The 17305-nt window shown below is 54.0% G+C and overlaps 10 protein-coding genes across 10 annotated transcripts; 4 read left to right on the top strand and 6 right to left on the bottom strand.

The window, feature by feature from the left end:
- Positions 1 to 784: 784 nt before the first annotated feature.
- On the bottom strand, positions 785 to 1718 carry A1O7_00995 (uncharacterized protein; the record flags this gene model as incomplete). The annotated part of the gene is made up of 3 exons (XM_007755034.1): positions 785 to 851; positions 902 to 1436; positions 1487 to 1718. The coding sequence occupies 3 exons, from the start codon at positions 1716 to 1718 to the stop codon at positions 785 to 787; spliced, it is 834 nt and encodes a 277-aa protein (XP_007753224.1).
- Positions 1719 to 3638: 1920 nt separating this feature from the next.
- A1O7_00994 (uncharacterized protein) lies at positions 3639 to 4922 on the bottom strand (the record flags this gene model as incomplete). The annotated part of the gene is made up of 1 exon (XM_007755033.1): positions 3639 to 4922. The coding sequence occupies one exon, from the start codon at positions 4920 to 4922 to the stop codon at positions 3639 to 3641; it is 1284 nt and encodes a 427-aa protein (XP_007753223.1).
- A 786-nt stretch (positions 4923 to 5708) lies between these two features.
- Positions 5709 to 6674, top strand: A1O7_00993 (uncharacterized protein; the record flags this gene model as incomplete). Its single annotated transcript, XM_007755032.1, has 2 exons — positions 5709 to 5952; positions 6001 to 6674. The coding sequence occupies 2 exons, from the start codon at positions 5709 to 5711 to the stop codon at positions 6672 to 6674; spliced, it is 918 nt and encodes a 305-aa protein (XP_007753222.1).
- Positions 6675 to 6686: 12 nt separating this feature from the next.
- On the bottom strand, positions 6687 to 8171 carry A1O7_00992 (acetylornithine aminotransferase; the record flags this gene model as incomplete). The annotated part of the gene is made up of 1 exon (XM_007755031.1): positions 6687 to 8171. The coding sequence occupies one exon, from the start codon at positions 8169 to 8171 to the stop codon at positions 6687 to 6689; it is 1485 nt and encodes a 494-aa protein (XP_007753221.1).
- A 1244-nt stretch (positions 8172 to 9415) lies between these two features.
- Positions 9416 to 10326, top strand: A1O7_00991 (uncharacterized protein; the record flags this gene model as incomplete). The annotated part of the gene is made up of 3 exons (XM_007755030.1): positions 9416 to 9531; positions 9584 to 9914; positions 9967 to 10326. The coding sequence occupies 3 exons, from the start codon at positions 9416 to 9418 to the stop codon at positions 10324 to 10326; spliced, it is 807 nt and encodes a 268-aa protein (XP_007753220.1).
- A 423-nt stretch (positions 10327 to 10749) lies between these two features.
- Positions 10750 to 11373, top strand: A1O7_00990 (uncharacterized protein; the record flags this gene model as incomplete). Its single annotated transcript, XM_007755029.1, has 1 exon — positions 10750 to 11373. One exon carries the CDS (start codon positions 10750 to 10752, stop codon positions 11371 to 11373), a length of 624 nt encoding a protein of 207 aa, XP_007753219.1.
- Positions 11374 to 11789: 416 nt separating this feature from the next.
- On the bottom strand, positions 11790 to 12116 carry A1O7_00989 (uncharacterized protein; the record flags this gene model as incomplete). The annotated part of the gene is made up of 3 exons (XM_007755028.1): positions 11790 to 11877; positions 11940 to 12049; positions 12102 to 12116. The coding sequence occupies 3 exons, from the start codon at positions 12114 to 12116 to the stop codon at positions 11790 to 11792; spliced, it is 213 nt and encodes a 70-aa protein (XP_007753218.1).
- Positions 12117 to 13123: 1007 nt separating this feature from the next.
- On the bottom strand, positions 13124 to 14026 carry A1O7_00988 (uncharacterized protein; the record flags this gene model as incomplete). Its single annotated transcript, XM_007755027.1, has 2 exons — positions 13124 to 13756; positions 13805 to 14026. The coding sequence occupies 2 exons, from the start codon at positions 14024 to 14026 to the stop codon at positions 13124 to 13126; spliced, it is 855 nt and encodes a 284-aa protein (XP_007753217.1).
- Positions 14027 to 14319: 293 nt separating this feature from the next.
- On the top strand, positions 14320 to 15600 carry A1O7_00987 (uncharacterized protein; the record flags this gene model as incomplete). Its single annotated transcript, XM_007755026.1, has 1 exon — positions 14320 to 15600. One exon carries the CDS (start codon positions 14320 to 14322, stop codon positions 15598 to 15600), a length of 1281 nt encoding a protein of 426 aa, XP_007753216.1.
- A 70-nt stretch (positions 15601 to 15670) lies between these two features.
- Positions 15671 to 16351, bottom strand: A1O7_00986 (uncharacterized protein; the record flags this gene model as incomplete). The annotated part of the gene is made up of 1 exon (XM_007755025.1): positions 15671 to 16351. The coding sequence occupies one exon, from the start codon at positions 16349 to 16351 to the stop codon at positions 15671 to 15673; it is 681 nt and encodes a 226-aa protein (XP_007753215.1).
- Between the last annotated feature and the right edge of the window lie 954 nt (positions 16352 to 17305).

Raw genomic sequence — 17305 nt, 5'->3', positions numbered from 1 at the left:
ATAAAACAGGTTGTGTATGTGTAATGTGTGCATATCAGTCGCATCTAGCGAGAGAGCATACACTCTCCTCAAGACCCGTCTCAACGCCTCTTCTGTGCAGGTGCTGCCTGTCTCAGTTCGCCGTGTCATGCTGTTGTTTCTGAAGAAGGCCCGTTCGATATAGCCCGAACGCCGTCGCTGTCGCTGTGACATCGTCATCATCATGCGCTGCCACCCGAAAACCCGCCATCGTCAACGTCTCTGGAATGCGACGGGCGGGATAAACGCCCACCGTGCCCTAGGATTTCTATGTGCCGTGAATGCCCGGCCAACGCCCACGAGCCAGCCCCAGACAGCGCCCAACCCCCGTCTCAGCCTCAGGATCCGCCCCCAGATCCATCCCCAGATGCCTCTGGCTCGCTCCTGTCTCATTTCTTCTGCTCTTTGGGCTGCTCGAACCATTGCTTGCTCGCGCAGTCCCAACCGCGGGCGTCTTTCAGCCGGAAGGTGAAGATCAATTCGTCGTCCCCGACCGGGCGCATTGCCCACCACAGGCCGTTCTGCCATTGTACGCAGAGGGAGTGATATTGAAGAGGGCTGATGAGGGGAGTGTTGAGCGTCTGGTTGAGGATGAAGGGCTGTCGGTCACCAAAGAGTTTGTGCTTGCGATGGAGGATGTGAGTGTGGCTGAAAGGGGGCCGGAAAGAAAGAAGAGAGACAGAACAGGAAATCAGATATTGCTGTCGTGGATAGAAGTACACCGCCAAGGAACGCCGTGGCCGGCGACATCATTGTTCTATCGACGCTACCGACGCAGGTAGTATGATACAGCGACAGGGACTGCGACCAGCACTACCACCATCAATAGACTCCTAGACGACGATTAGCGACAGCGTTGAGTAGCTGATGATGAAAGACTTACTTTGTGCTATATCCCAATGACTGTTTCTTCTGTTCTGATTCATCCTCGTTAGCTGCTGGCTTGGCTGGTTGCTTTTGAGGACCGGCTTCGGCTACTGGCGCCACTTGGACCTTATCACCAGACTCCTGAACGGCCCCAGTCGCAGAAACCGAGTATGGCGGAGGAGCGAAATCAGGAATAGATTCGCTCCTTGGCGTAACAATCTCGCGCGACTCCTTGCCAGCCTGCTGATTGAACTGGCCCTGCTTCTCGGTTTCTGCCATGGGCTCTTGTACGTCAACAGCTGGCTGCTTGGGTGTATGAGAGTCAACAAGCTTTGATACAACCTCCTCCGGTGGTGGATAGGGCTGTGAAGAGTGCTCATGGTTCGCGGATCCGTTCACCGTGGGCTCGTCTTCCATAATGTAGGCATCCTTTGTGTTCAGGACACGTGGAAGTGGAGTTGGGATGGCCTCAGCGGGTGGCTCCGAGGGGGCTTTGCGTTCTTCGGTTTCTACCGAAAGGACATTGTTCACATTGCCGAGCTCATCAGTCGCTATGATACGGTTAGTGGCGATAACTCCAGCTCCATGCAGAATATCGAACCTTTCTGCGCGGATTCATCCAGAACCCACCAATCACCAGGTCCCAACCGAAACTTGTACTGATACTCGCCTGGTTCGAGTTCGGTCCTGTAGGAGAAGACGTGCTTGAGTGAGCCGTTCGCTTCCGTCGTCTCGCACGTCATCTCGACGGGTGCCCATTCGGTGAAACCGCCAGCGACAAAAACCGGAGGTTGGACATGGTCCTTATCGAAAGTGATGGTCGTCGAAACCATTGTGTATCGTACCGAGTGGTTGTGTCGGTGGAGATGGACGGGACAGGATACACCCAGCTAGGTCAAGATCGTGAGATGGTGGTAAGTAAGCGTTTGCGACAGCGAAGAAGCGCCTGATGGTGACCCTGGCAAAAAATCATAGTCAGCAAGGGCTATGAGGTGAGTAACAATGAGGCCAAAGAACGAAAACGCTTCCCGACTGCGGTTCCAAAGGTGACTCAGGCTTGATCGAAGACAAGATTCTGACGCTGGATGGAGTCGTGACTGCCGGATTTTTGACTCGAGCTTGCCCATTCAGCGTTTGAAGCACCAGCATCGCTCGGCAGCAGCAGTGAGGCAATCTGTCAATGCGATGACTGGAGGCTCCCGGAAATTCGCCAGGTCCGGCACTTGCAGTACAGCAGTCCACGGGCAAATCCCTGGGAGCTTTGAGAGAATCGAACTCCAATAGCCATGACTTCATGAAAGCAGTTTGCCGGGTACGTCGATGTCGAAAACTGTACATGTCGAACAGACAGATTTCATACCGCAATCACGTACCCAGATATCTGGCTGTTGCCCACGCAGCTTTCCGATCAAGAGTTCCAATGAGCTTAGTTGTTCAAGAGAACGTCTGTCGAGATCAATAACCACCAAGCTCTGCAACGAGAGCGATAGCAGAAGTCGGGTTGCCACCACCAATAAAGTCTGTAGGTCCGAGCTCGATGATATCCCAATTTTCCAGTGCAAGAATTCTCATACAATGTCAGTCCGTACGAGACTTTCGCCAAACAGGTTTCGGACCGAGATCAGATAAGGCTCGCGATCGGGCCAGAGAAAAAGAAGCAGAAGGCCAACCGAGCGTCAACGAGATGCTATACACAAGATTTGCTGTGCAAAAACCAGGGCTTTCCGAAGCACGGCATATTCAAACACGAAGAGTCCCCAGATTTGGAAGTTGGAAAATCATATCATCATCCTGTCATACCACATTCCTCAACTTCCACCGAGCGTGCGGATACCCTTGCGAGTTCCTCCACGCCGAGCAAGCACAGTGCACGTCGTGCAGGCCCCATAAGACTTCGGACCGGGAAGTATGGCTGGTGCCCGCAACTTTCCAGGGCTGCGCATACATGCAAATATGGATCTCACGAGCGGCAAACATGTGTTCATTGGCGCGGATCGGATGCACATGTGAAAGCAAGTTTACCACAGTACGGCGACGACTTTTGTTGGGATGTCGAAAATCAAGACGAGTCTCGCTAACCGAGCCTTCATGCAGCCAAGGAGCGATGGGGGCCGCCATTAGCCGTCAGCCACAGGTGGCGGCTATGGGCTGATGAGGCCCCGTTGGGCCTCAGACAGCAAGTATGGCACAACTGTGTCTGAGCAGCGTCAGCAACATTGCGAGGATGATTACGGCCGTCCGAATGCGTCAATCTCCTCTTCACCTTCAACACCATGAAATGTGCACTCGTGAGTGTTTACTAGAAATGGTGCCCGATCCGTCCTTCGGTTTCATTACACACCTTCCCAGTCCTGGGCACGACAGTAGCATGGAGAGAAGTGACCACAACGGTGCGATTTGTTTCTCACGGAGATCAAGCACAGAAGATTCTATCGTGTATACATGCAGGAGTGTTGAAGGTATTGCCACTGCTGCGCCACTTGGCTTCCACAGACCAGTGGCGTTGTGCTACTCGTTGACGCGCCTCATTACCCGTCGCGTAACCCCCCACCCATATGGCGGACGCCTCGCTCCATCCAGTGGAACCGGTTGCCGGGAAGAGGCAGGGCTAGGCTAAGGACAATGACATGAACACGATGCCTGACGACAACGATGATGACCCGTCGATCGAGTTCGGTTTCCACCCGTCAGACCCATTGCGAGAACGTCTTCTTCGTGAGCGTGCTCTCACCGTCGTTACAAACATGCACTCCTCAATCCGTAATGGTCAACGTCTCTCGCGCGGTTCGCCAGCGCGAGTCACTGTCTGCATCATACATCAGATACGTAACGTTGACGTACGTCCTTCCACCGTGGCGGTAGTTCAGGTCGGCGAGAATATCATAGAAGCGAACGGGCTTCTGATCAACCGACCCTAGCTGGTCTTGTGAGTCTAACACAGCGAGACCCTCTTCCAGTGCGATGACTCTCGCCGCAATGCATCTTAGTTCAGACCTGTACCACAAGCCTTCTTTCCCTCCTGCGAGGGACATCAACTCGAGAGCCTTCCTCCGGATGAGTGAGTCCCGACATTTGCGCGCCGTGAGATAGAGGGCTGGAAGAAACCCAGGCTCGAATGAGAAGTTGTTCGCTTCGCAGTCCTGTGAATGCTGCATGAGACTTTCTTCAGCGACGGCCACGAGATTTCTGTAGTCTTCGGACTGATCTTCGCTGTCTGTCTTCGAAGGGTCCGTGCTTGCGCCGGCCCTGATTTTGGTGATCAGCCAATGGACGGTCAAGATCGACCAGGCTTGGGAATTGCGGAAAGAGTGCAGACCCTGTCGGTCGATCAGGCCTTGCAAGTCGCTGTGCCAGCTCTCCAACAGAAGTAAGACGGTTTGTTGCTCTTCCTGAAGGGCGGTTATCGTCGCAGACCACTCCGAGACGGCCATTGGTTTCATTTGAGCCCGAAACACTCGGAGCCTGAGGCTTTGGACGAGTATTATAATCCCGTGCAAGCGATCTCTTGCTGTCTGCACAGTGCCAGTAATGGGGAGCTCGGCAGCGGTAAGTATCGACGGAGCAGGTCTTTGTGACGGACGAGGTATATGGTGTCCGAACATGCTCGAAAGCAGCCACAGTCGGTCGAACTGATTCCGTAGCACCGAATCAACCGCGATGGTCTGAGTTTCCTGTGCTCTTGGCCTGGCTTCCACAATCATGCCGCATCCCTTTGAGATGAGAGAGATGGCTGTCTTGTCGTTCAGCCGATAAGATTCGATACAGATAAAGATTAGGCATGACAGCAGAGCCACATCAATCGCCTGCCGATCGGGTGGCCGTTGCATATATTCCGCAAAGGAAGAAATGGCCTTGTTGTAGTGCCGCAATGCTTGTCGACAACGAGGGCACACGCATTCTGACATGCCGTCCGAGACGCCATGATGCCTGAAAAGATTTCCGAGAGCGAAGACGCCGTGCCGCACGGTCGGCTCAGTGTCGGCGACTTGCATGACGAGCCCCTGCCATAGATCCGCATCGAAAGCGCCGCCCAGCATGCCAGAGATCTTATTGGTGTAGAAAGCGTATGCCAACCACTCTGATTCCGTGGCTCGAAAGGCCGAGAGAAGCGATGAAGAACTGCTGGGGCGAGCAAGAGTAATCTGTACAGACGACGGGCATGGCCGCGTTTCAATCACAGAAAGCTGATAGCCATCACACTTTCGTCCGGCCCTGAGGCACCTTGTACACCACGGTCGCTCGAGTCCGCATTTGACCCGTCTCTTCTTGCAGGTGAGGCACGCAGTACGTGTCTTCGGGGCGTGTCTGCCTTGCCCAGCCATGGCAGACGTACACGTTGTAGTAGGCCCTACAAAGGGCTCTGATACGAAGTCCAGCTCGCCGGTCGATGACTATACATTGGGGCGGCAGAAAGGACCAATGAAGCCAATGGCGAAGTGCCTAACTTCTTATGTACTGGTCATGGTTCATGCCGCCCATGCAGGGAGAGGCCACGGGCTGCCTAACTTCATCTTGCTCCTTCGTTGTTCGGCCTGCGCATTTGATGCTTCTGCACGTCCAGATGAATACTCAAGAAGCCCAAGAGGTCCTGCCATACTGCAGTGGCAAGCCGAACCAATCCAAAATCCGTCAGTCTTGCATGAGGCTGCCACGGCACGACCGATCTGGGCAATGTCCACCTCGGACATGTCCGCGACATACCTGTCATCACGAGCATAAAATCCTGTTCGTCGTTCCATGAAGCGCGAAATCGGAAGCTCAGATGAGTCTCAAGTAGAGCAAAAGACAGATTTCGAATCTGATCTTGGATAAAGGGTTGCATGATGTCCAGCCAGCTCTCGGACGAGGAACGCTTGAAGGCGAGAAGGCCTCTTCCAACACCGTATCCCGCGTATCTACCCACGGCGGAGTCACCCCTTACGGTGGACCACGACTTGTACACCTCTATCCAGCAAGGCCGAAGAGAGCTTGTCGACTCTTTCGTCTTGCCTATCCGCTCGGGACGTGCCTGGAAAGCTCCTGCGAAGAGCATTATAAGGATCAGTACACCAGAGGGACCTCAAGTCGGTATGTCGCGACACAATGTCTAATCTGTCACTTCCTGACCTTGTCTAGGCGATCTGAATATTTGGAACGCAAACAACCCTCGTGAGCGGTTCTGGGCCTCTAGAACAAAACAGCTCTACTCGTCCCACGTCACGACCTTCGATAGGCTATGGTCCTGCCTACCGTATATGCGACCGTTGGTCACTATTATCGCTGATTCCCTTTCTTGGTATGGAGTCGACGAGACGGGTGGTAGAGTCCACGACCTTCTCGGTACCAGATGCGACCCGTATATCAACACTGTGCTTTCCGGGCCAGAAGCATCGTACGACTATCACTGCCATTCCAATCTCACCAGAGCCGTACTACCGTATGGTCTCAACGAGTCAGACGTGCACGATGTGATCAACCTGTTCCAGGTCACCGGCTTGGACTCCAAGGGTAGATACTTCATGAATCCAAGCCCTGCACAACCTGGTGACCATATAGAATTCTTTGCGGAACAGGATCTCTTGATGGCACTGTCGACATGCCCGGGTGGGGACCTGTCCTTGTGGGGTTTTGGAAGTGATAGTGAGAAGGAGATGATCAAGTGCTGCAGGCCTCTGAAAGTAGAGGTATTCAAGCTGCTGGATGAAGATAAGGTCCTAGGAGGAAAGTGGAAGCCAGCGGAGCGGCCTGATTACCGTGGCGTCCATGGCATGGTTGTGCCTGAAGGAGAAAGAAGGCAACAGACGGTGTAAGTAGACGTGGACTCAGCGAGCAGCCATTTCCTGCTGACCAGCGGTGCCCTCGACTTCGCCTGCTTTCTGGAACACCACGCGAATGGCATCCTCGAGAACTGCAAGACCTTTGTTGATCTCCTCGTCAGAAATGACGAGAGGCGGCACGATTCTGATGACGCCGTCCCCTGCGGTTATTACCAGAAGACCTCGTTCTCGGGCTGCCGTGATGATCTCTGTGGCCTTGTCCTTGGCGGAGTCGCTGAGTTGGTAACCGACAATCAGTCCTCTGCCTCTGACCTCGGAGACAACACCAGGGAATTTCTCCTTGATTGTGTCAAAGAAGCTGAAGAATAATGTCGACTTGCGCCTGACCTCCTCTTGCATTTTGGATTTTGCGAGACGGCCGAAGACATGATGTGCCACGCGGCAGGCGAAGGGATTGCCTCCAAAGGTCGTGCCGTGGTCGCCCGTCTTTATGTGCGGTGCAACGGTCTTACCCGACACCATAGTTGCTCCGATAGGGATACCGTTCCCCAATGCTTTGGCAGATGTCAAGATATCTGGGTGGACTCCTGTTGCAGTGTAGGCCCAGAGATCTCCAGTCCTGGACAGACCACACTGAATCTCATCAAAGATCAAGACTGCGCCGACCTCGTCACAACGCTTGCGGAGAGCCTGCAGAAACTCGGCAGTAGCAACGTTGATGCCGCCTTCGCCTTGGATGGGCTCCACAATGACTCCTGCAGTGTTCTCGTTCACCAATTCGGGGACAGCCGCAACATCGTTGTACTGACCATAACGAAAACCAGAAAGCATTGGGCCAAACGGAGGTTGGTATTTCTTATTCGGGGTTGCAGAGAGAGCCCCATAGGTACGCCCATGGAAGGATCCATGAAACGACACAATATCCCTCTGCTTTGTGTTTGGGTCTTTAGCATATGTGACCTTCCTCGCGAACTTCAAGGCAGCCTCGTTCGCCTCGGAACCAGAGTTCGAGATGAAGACCTGAGTCAGCTGAGAGCCAGGAGACTGCTTCTGTGTCTCTTCAATCAAGGTCTTAGACAGTGTGGGGGTCCACGGATTGTGGTAGAGGTTGGACGCATGAATCAGCCTCTGAGCTTGATGCGCGATAAGCCTATTGAGCTCGGGGTCATTATGCCCCAAAGAGTTGACGGCTATCCCAGCAGTGAAGTCCAGGTACTGTCTATTTTCGTTGTCAAATAAGAAACATCCGTCTCCTTGCACCATCATAGGTGGGGGGCGAACGTAGGTAGGGACCATGTAGGGAGCGGATTGATTGAGGAACGCCGCGGTGGGCGAGTCTGGGGCAGGATCTGGGTTGGGAACGGAGGTTTCATGTCGGATTTGTGCCTGTTCCTGGGCCGGAAGGCTAGATGAGGTTGGAACGGCAGCAGCATGAGCATATCGTCTCAGGCTCAGAGAAGCTCGTTGTGATGGAGCCGACAGCTTCGAGAGCTGCGAGCACGCGAGTTTCCTGCCCGCTGCTAAGGCCATGTTGCAAGAGCAATGGAGCAGTTTGCCAAAGTGTTATGATGCAGCTCCAGGGCAATTGCGAGCAAGCACGGCTAGAGCGAGACAGCAAAGACTTTTTCTGTCAGCATGCAGGAGATTCAAGCGAACAACGACCGCGCCTTATCACATTTTTTCCCTTCGAGTCACCAGTGAAGTCACGAAAAGTTTGGAGAAAAGTGCGGGGAGTCTCAGCACATCCGTCATTGACTATGCCAAAGTTGGCCTAGAAGAAACCAAGAGTACAGAGTGAAGCAGGACCTTTCTGACCTTTTACAACGTCAGTTGCATACAGCAGGTACGCGGTACTCAGTAGGGCAGACCTCCTACCGATGATACCTAGGTATCGAGACTATGCTTCGTATAGCCAATCAGTCCTGCTATTGGCATACACGGGTTTCCGCTATCAGTCTGAGAGGGCCAAGTTGTGGATGCTGGCCTACAAAACTCAGCTTTGTTTTGTTCAGCCCTCATGCTGAGTGTACTGTGGTATACGGGACACCTTTCCTGCCACGATTTCAAGAGTTGCTCCAAACTCCGTATCACATCTCGATAGTATCCTGTCCCATGGCAAAGCTGAAGCGGACCTGCGAGATCTCATCTGAGACCTACATTCCCGATCCAGGAAATCCACTCAGTTACGGAAAAACCATGCAAGGGAGCCCCTCTGCGATTTGGCAGTTGGCGTTCGGACTGCTCACTTTTCAAACCGGTACTGCCACCTGAGATTGACTGGCATACTTCGTGTTCCTCTTACGCCACAACAGCTCTATTAGGACTCCTTGCAATACCGACCACATCTCCAAATTCTAGGCTCCCTTGGACCGTCCCTGATTCAGATGCGCCATCAATCCATCGACAATGCGTCGGCTTTCAGCAGCATTTTCGAAGCCAACTGATTTGCACTTCACGAAGTCGTCCGATATCCTGGACATCTCCCGTGACTAGAACCGAGAAAACATGCCCTCAGCGTCTATTTTTGCTCGACTTCGTATTTCGCACCCTGGTCCGGTCGCCGATGTCTGAGATTGTTTACAAAGTTGATTGAGACATCCCGTAGTAGGTTTGAATGCACGGATCCCTTTACCATGCTTGTGTTTTTCAAAGAACCAGAGATAAAAGACTTGTCTCTCCCTCCCAGCGGTCGTTGTGAGTTGAGCGAGGCAGCCTCTTGAGACAAGATCTAGGAAGAACATTGAACCCAATATCCCCTGCAAACCCCTCTCGACATGAAGTCCCTTCTCTTTGCTGTCTCCGCGTCCGTGCCCTTCGTGGCCGCCAACCCGTGGGGATCTAACCCGTTCATGAAGGAGCGAGGGGTCTGCGCTGCCGACAACTGTGCCAGGTAAAGGACTGGCGACCTTCCCGACCGCAGTGTAATGCTAACAGCTTCAAAGAGCCGTGACCGGCACGAATGCTCCGCAGCCACTAGCCACTCGTCAGGCAGACTGCTCTGCTTTCTTCAGTCCGCTGCCTACTCCAACGGTTCCATCATACGCTTCGGCTTGCGGTGGGAACACCCGTTACAGTAGTGCTTGCTCCTGTCTCGGAGTCGCTCAGCCGACCTACACCTGTCTCAGCTCCGCTCAAGCCGAGAACATCGTCAAAACCTTCTCTTCCTTGTTGACTGCTCCGCAAGCACCAGACTTCGCGTTCAAGGCGACTACCCTGTTGGCGGATGACTTCAAAGACAATAGCGACTCCATCAATTTCCTCGCTGGGTATCCTGTGAGTCTTCTGCTCGATCTTTAACCCATGCAGATTGACCAACCTTCTTTAGCTCGGAGGGGCTACCTTCCCCAGCAAGCAGGCCTTTATTGCCGGTCAAGGCAGCCAGCCACCTATTCCCACTGTGACTACCCTCGAGATCTTCAACACCTGTAACAAGATTGCCTGGCGATGGGTTGCCAAAGGGATCGGCTCGGGTCAATACGCTGTCAAAGGGATCGACACCTTCACGATCAGTCCTTCGGGACAGATCAGCGAGGTCAATGCCGAGTTCAACAGCGGTGCTTGGGCTGCGGATTTAGCAGGTCTGGGAGGTGCAGCCCCCTCTTCTGGCGCAAGCTCATCGAGCAGCACGGCGTCAACTACACGTGCAGTAGCAACGACAACCACTCCAGCAGCGGCTCCATCATAGTTCTGATTGTGCTGGTCTGGTAGCTTCGGAGGCGATGGGCCTACAAGGTGTTTCTCTTCTGTTTCAGGATTATGGTGGTCACTCCTTGATAGCTAGATATTCATCTCGAGCTGTTCTTGTCGTTGGAGGCATGATATCTCAATTTAATGGTTAGAACCTCAAATGGCGGTTCGTTCAATTACACCTTGCTATTACGGATGTACTTCGTCATTGATGGTGACGGATCTTGCCGAGGGATATGTTGCTCGCTGGGGCGACTTCGGAGACTCTAGGCTTTGCGTGGCGGCCCACGAGTTTATTTGCCATCTGGATCTCCCTCTTTCACTCCTCGCTACTCATACTCGACAGAGCACGAGTGACCACTCTACTCGTACTGGATCAAAGCCAAACACGTATCTGGCTCAGTATCACCCGCTCACTACAATGAAAACCGCAATCAGTGTGCCCCGAGCAGCTCACTGCGCGGCTCCCCGCGCTCATCTCTTCACACCTACTCTCGCCCGCTCAGCCACTCGCGAGCGCTCCCGATTCACCTCCCCAGCCCGCCGCCACCTGAGCACAACGCCCCGTGTCAAGAAAGACGAGCCATCCTCGTTCTCCTTCCAAGGCATGGCCGCCCCGCCGCGGCTGCCCAAGGAAGAGCAAGAAATCTTCGAGTCCCTCCAGCGCCAGTCGACCGGCGCATTCTCGACGCCCGTGTCAGAACGGCGCGCCCCGCCGCGGATCAACCAGTCTCCTGACTCGACGGCCGCGGAAGTCGCCGACGCGCAGACCACGGTCTCGCAGCGCGTCGACAGGATCAGTACCGCCAGCGAGGACTCCGAGGGCGGAACGGGGCCCTCAGTGCTCAAGGAAATGTACGACAAGGTGATTGAGGCGAGGGGCAAGGGCGAAGAATTACATCCCAATGTGGTCAGAGGGGCGCAGCCCGAGTTTGAAGGCGATGTCAATCCCAAGACGGGCGAGGTTGGAGGGCCCAAGAACGAGCCGCTGCGATGGGGCGCTTCGGGAGATTGGACTTATAATGGGCGGGCTACAGATTTCTAGCGTGAGATCAAGAGAGGGGCGTGCATAGGAGTGGAGGGCGATGGCTTCAAATATGAGCATTGGATTCCAATTCTAGCTGTTCGTCCGCGTGTCAGTGCGTCTGAGGATTTCGATGCGATGTTTCGTGCCATCCGATCAGCCAATATCCCACGTGCCGGACCATTCATGCAGATCTGGTGTTTTGACCCTATACTGTGGATCGCGTGCCATCCGTGCATCCACGTGCTCAATTCATTGTGGCCCCATGATTGCCATCATAGCTGTATCATCAGGCCCACCGGAATGGAGAGAAAAGAAGGTGTTTTTTTGATTCGTTTATAGAATTGAAGCCCATTCATTCCCCGTTCATGTCATGTGAAATCTCGTCAAAGCTCCGATCGACTGTCTTCCTAAGCACAAGGTCACCAGGCACTCGCCTATTGTGTCTTGACCTCTGAGTCCTGCTCGACGTGGATGTGGTCGTTGGTCTGGAGGACGCCGACCTTGTCTTCGGGGAATTCAACACTATAACACGCAGACTTGTCAGCTTCGCGGGATGTGAGAAAGAGAGTTCGAGAAGCCCTTACGTGAAACCTTTGATCAGGGTGAACTCGTGCTTGATCTCCCCGCCATCGGCCGTCGCTTTGTCCTTCGCCTTCTTGAGCTCTTCTGGAGAGGCGTTCTCTTTGAGTGTGACCTTGAGATGACCGTCAGTGTGGATTATCTAGATTTTGACGCGCAGAGCTCACGTTGAAGAGAGGCATCTTGGATGTGAGTGGTGGTAAAGAAGCAAGGGAGTCTGTTCGAGTTGTTTGATTGCTGGAAAAGCGAACTAGGATGTGGTCAAGACTCTGATTCAGGCTGGAAAAGCAAAGAAGAATGTGGCTGGGAAAGAAAGTCCTACTTATAAGACACAAGAGAATGGGAATCTTGGTCAACAGGTTACAAGATGAAGGGTGGGATGGTGACAGTGGGATGAACCTCGATTCTCAGGAGCATTTGATAGCGGCAAGGCGGCTGGCGACGGGCACGAGGACAGTGACAATGACGTAATGGTCGGGCATTACCGCAGCCCCTCGATCGGAAGATCTCCGGGGTTGAGACACAAATTCACAGGCATCTAAGTTTACGTACTCGGTGCATTCACTCTCTTCTCTGCCTCACCTCAATTGAACTTCATCTCCGGCTGGAGTACCTGATATTCACGCACAGTTCCTCCTGCAGGCAGACCGCAGTATCAACCCGAAATCCGATGTTCAACTTCGACTTCGAGGACAAAAACTCTCACTCGCGCTGCGAGCTGAGGCAACCCCGCCTTAACGCACAAGGCATGCCAGAAGGTTCTTGTGTATCATTGTACCAAGCCACACCCTGCTCTCTACCATTTCCTGTTGAGTCCTTGCAGTCCGCAACATTTTATGACTTCGATATTGGCCATTCAGGACGGGCGAAACCACCCAAAGCTCACGTGCGACTCACCCAACACGTGCCGCTTTTGTCGCACCCCAGCCAGCCCTTTCCGGCGGACCCCCGGGAAAAGCCAGACGTTTTCTCTCACCTTTTCGCTCGTACTCGCTGTTACCTACTCTAGCCTTCGCGTTCGCTCCATGTACCCCAGTATACCGGCTGGTCTCCGCTACCAATGCAAGCCCCGTCGAAGTTTCCCCGTCTTACACTCTGTGTAAATCTCTATCGTTGAGTACCTAGGGACCAATTGGAAATCAATGTAACTTTGCACGATGTCTTGTTCGGGGTCACAAGTATCGGGTTGTTATCTAAAATAACAAATCGTCCTAACTTCGACGCTTTCCCTTGGTGAGCTCCCTTCCACCGGATTCAAAAAGGCTGTGTGAGGACACCTCCAGCTCTGCGACCCACGATGTCTATCGGAGTCATAAAGCTTGAACGCCAGAACCTCGTCAATCTTCATATCTCGAAAATAGCACCATTGGTGCTCTGGGTTGTAATTGAAATTGGCACCCTCGATAAAATACGATGGCTGTGGCACCATTGGCAGCGTCTCGGGGATCTTGTCCACGATGATCATCGGGTAACCCACGCCCTCGTCGGCGCCGACGGTCCGCGCATCAATGACAGCCAGTGGCCAGTCCTGCGGCGGAGGCGACAACGCGCGCCAGACGTTGACGAAGATGCAGCGCGAGTACGTTATTCCATCCTTATCTGCGTGCCGTACTGCCGTCTCTTCGGCATTTGCGGGTGACCAATCCGTGTGCACGTCTGCGGCGCGAGGCTGATGTCCCAAGCCGACTTCGGCCAACGTCTTGCGCAGCACGGGCGGGCTGACAACGACCACGTCGTCCGCGCCAGTCATCGACTTGACCAGCGCGGCCATCTCGTCAGGGTAGATCGTGTCCAATTGCTCGCGCGAGTTCCATTCCGTGACCTGTCCATGTCAATTCGGCTCTACCGTTGAATGTAGTAATTAGCATACTTTGGAATCATGCTGAACTAACGCGAATCCTCCATTCTCCAGCGTATACTCGTCCTTGTTGGGCCGCGCGTCGTGGATGACGACGGATACATCGTCGTACTTGCCAATGTTCACCTCTTTACCCTTGCCAAAGTATCGAATGTTCTTCGACCCGGGCTGGAGATACTGTACTGTCGTCGTGACATCCCCGCCGTTGATCTCTGCGTACTTGGGAGCCTTCATCTTTCTCAAATGCCTAGAGTCGAGATGAATTCCGATCGAGGATCAGCAGTTCCAGATGATCGATTTAAGTATAAGAGAAGTGGGGACCCCGATGCTGGGGAACTTGTGTGGGGCTTCATTCATTGCCTCCATTTGGCTCATGGTAGGCTGTTCAAAGCCTATTATCTCTACTAACTTACCCGGCACGGAAACGGCACACAAGTCCAGACTCATTGTAGTCGACAGGACGGCATCACCCTCGGCCGCGTCCGGTGGCAGCTGGGAGTAGTTGCGAGTCAGAACCTTCGCTAACCATGGCCCGGAAACTATTGTGGATCTGGAGACATATCGTAGCATTGAGTCTATCGTTGTGCGTGCCACGGGTCTTCACGACATCAGTGGTCGAACGCACCGAGGCAGCGTACGAGATCGCTTTGGAACGACTTCTACAGTCTAGCGAACTCGAGCTCGATCTGCACACCGAAGACGACGACGCCACGCTGGACGGATTGGATGTGAAGGGTGAAAACTCCTTCTCGCCGTGGTCCTATGAACCCATCTGCACAGAACACCTTGCACGGATTCAAAGCAAGTTATGCGTCTATACTGACACCAAATTCAGTAACGGAAGGGGTATTTCCATCTTCACCACCCCTCAGCACGCCGAAACGGTAGCTTCACTCGTCGTCTCCCACCCTGTGGATTACGAGCCCTCGATCAACGTCCCTACCCACGCCTGGTACACCGAGACGACTCCCAGCAAAGGTATTGGTATGTTCGCTAGCCATGCCCTAAACCCGGGCGATCTGACCACGTCGTACACGCCCGTCCTGCTCGCGTACAAAGAAAACGTCCTGCCGAAGAACGAGAGGGAGTCGTTCCTCCACCACGCAGTGAGCCGCTTGCCGGCTCGGACAGGAGCCGCGTACCGCGCTCTCGCCACTATGTTCCACGATAAAGCGTTTTTCATGCAAGATGTCGCCACCGCGAATTCATTCGAGATGTGCATTGGTGGCACGGCGCATCTTGCCGTGATTCCCGAACCCTCGCGGATCAACCACGACTGTGCGCCGAATGCCATCTTTGGATTCAACTCGACGGCTCTGGCGCATACAGTCCGTGCGACGAGGGCGATCGCAAAGGACGACGAGATCACCATTGCGTACACGAATCCGTTGGATGGGTTTGCGAAACGACAGAAGTATCTCTCGGACTCTTTCGGATTCGAATGTACGTGCCCGCGCTGCCGGAGGGGCGAGGCCGGAGATGCGGCGCTCGCTGAGATCACGGCTCTTCAAAGGTCGCTCTCGCGCTGGTCGGATCCGACTTCTACGGCCAGCACCAAACAAGCGGAACGGCTCATTCAGATCCACCGTGAAGAAGGGCTGAACGGCTATCTTGATCCGGCGTACTGTCTCGCAGCACTGGTGTATAACTCCGTCGGCAGCGAAAGAGGGGCGAAGAGATACACCAAGTTGTGCATTGAGGCGATCGAACTGAGGCTCGGCCCTGGAGCCGAGGACCTGCCGAAATGGAGGGAAATGCTCGAGGATGTGAAGGGGCATTGGAGCTGGATGAGGCGCAAACGAGGCTGACTAACAGACAGATGAACAGGTGGCAGATTTGATACGGTTGGCCCGATAGGGGCCCATCCCTATTCGGCTCTCAACCACTCGTCGCCGAACACTTCACTCCCTTGCCGACATGCTCCAAGAAGGTCCATGCCTCCCGCTCGTCTTCGAAGGCGATATACCCGTCAAAGTTCCTGGCCTTCGTATTCTTCAGCACTTTTTGGACAACCTCCTGAACGGCCATGACGTCGCTAATCGGGCAGCTGTCGCTACCTCCAGCCTTCATTTTGATCTCCGGCGGGACAGGGAGGACCTGGAACTTGCTGCCCGTTGCACGGGGCAGTCGCATCAACTCGCAGACCTTCGGACACACAATGTTCGCCTGTGGAACCAAGTAGATGAGTTTGGTGTTTGGTTGGGACAAAAGCGTGGAGATGGTGGTTTTGGTCTGCGGATAGGTGATCGAGACCGGCGTCGGCGAGGAGAGGAGGTACGTCCTCGGCTCTAAGGTCTCACCGGCGTGTTTGCTCCGCTTCTTGCTCTTCTGACGAGGTCGTTCACCGTGCGAGATGTCATTTGCCGGCCCAACAGTGGGCGTGAGAAAGCGCTCACCCTGCTTTGATTTGTGCGACTTCGAGAAGTAACAGCTTTTCGTGGGCGCAGGGTCGCATTTGCCAGTTGGGTATGCGAAATCCCAACATGAGACGCCTGGGGTTTCCATCTGCGATTCCGGCTCGGTGATTTGGACTGTTATACTAGAGTGCTTGGAGACCATCTCTGTTGGTTGTTGGGCTGGACGTGCTGGACTTGGTGATTGTTTGGCTGCTGGATTTCGGAGATGCAGAAAGACAGATTGACGTTGTATAATGGTGTCACTCGAGGGATTTTTGAAGGAGTCAACAGGTCATCCAGGCCCTGTGATGTTCAGTGGTGGCGAGGAGTTCTTGTTGTAGAGCTGCTGAGAGTTGACTTCGTGATCACGTAGCCTCGTGGCCTCCCCCGAGTAATCGCCGATGATGGAAGGGCAAAGGAACAAGCTAGCAGGAAACGATAGTCGCGGTCGGCAAAATACCATCATTGACGCATTTATTGTGGTCGAGTTGGTGTCGCTCGGGGCTTGGGACCTCGTCGTGACGATAGACGAGGCATGCGTGGAAATGCGGATAAGTCGTGCCGACAAGAAGTAACACTCGGCGGGTTGGTTTCCGAAGCAAGGCACAACAGAAGAAAAGGGACAGATTCCTGGACGAGAACAGCTGCGCGCCTTTGATAATGGAAAGAATATTCTATGGACAGGTTGCAACCGGAAGACTGACTATGCTGCTGCTGGGCTCCTTAGGCGGCCTTTACCTAAGCCCAGAGGGCCTTTGTAAGATATAGCCCCAGCCAAACCCGGTGTGCGAGTGGTTTTCTTGGTGCGCCCGTGACCCTGGTCCCAAGAACCGAACATGCAAGGGAAAGGACAACGGAAGATCGGCAAGATGTGCTGGGGGGTGGCACGGGTGGTCTCTTGATTACCGTCGATGCGAGCTGGTATCAGAAAGACGGGAGCCACATTGCACCTCATAGGGAGGTTGCAGCCAAGGTGCATACGCCTTATGGAATCGCAAATTGGGATTTCGCTAGACGAACGGTGCCGGTGGCAAAGAAGAGGGCTGAAAGAGCGGCTGACTCTCAATAAGCGAAGCAGCGTCTCATTCCACCCCAGATATGTAATGGATATGAGGTG

Source organism: Cladophialophora yegresii, assembly GCF_000585515.1.
Source record: "Cladophialophora yegresii CBS 114405 chromosome Unknown aczIN-supercont1.1, whole genome shotgun sequence".
Taxonomy (NCBI): domain Eukaryota; kingdom Fungi; phylum Ascomycota; class Eurotiomycetes; order Chaetothyriales; family Herpotrichiellaceae; genus Cladophialophora; species Cladophialophora yegresii.
This window is presented reverse-complemented; position numbering and strand designations above follow the sequence as displayed.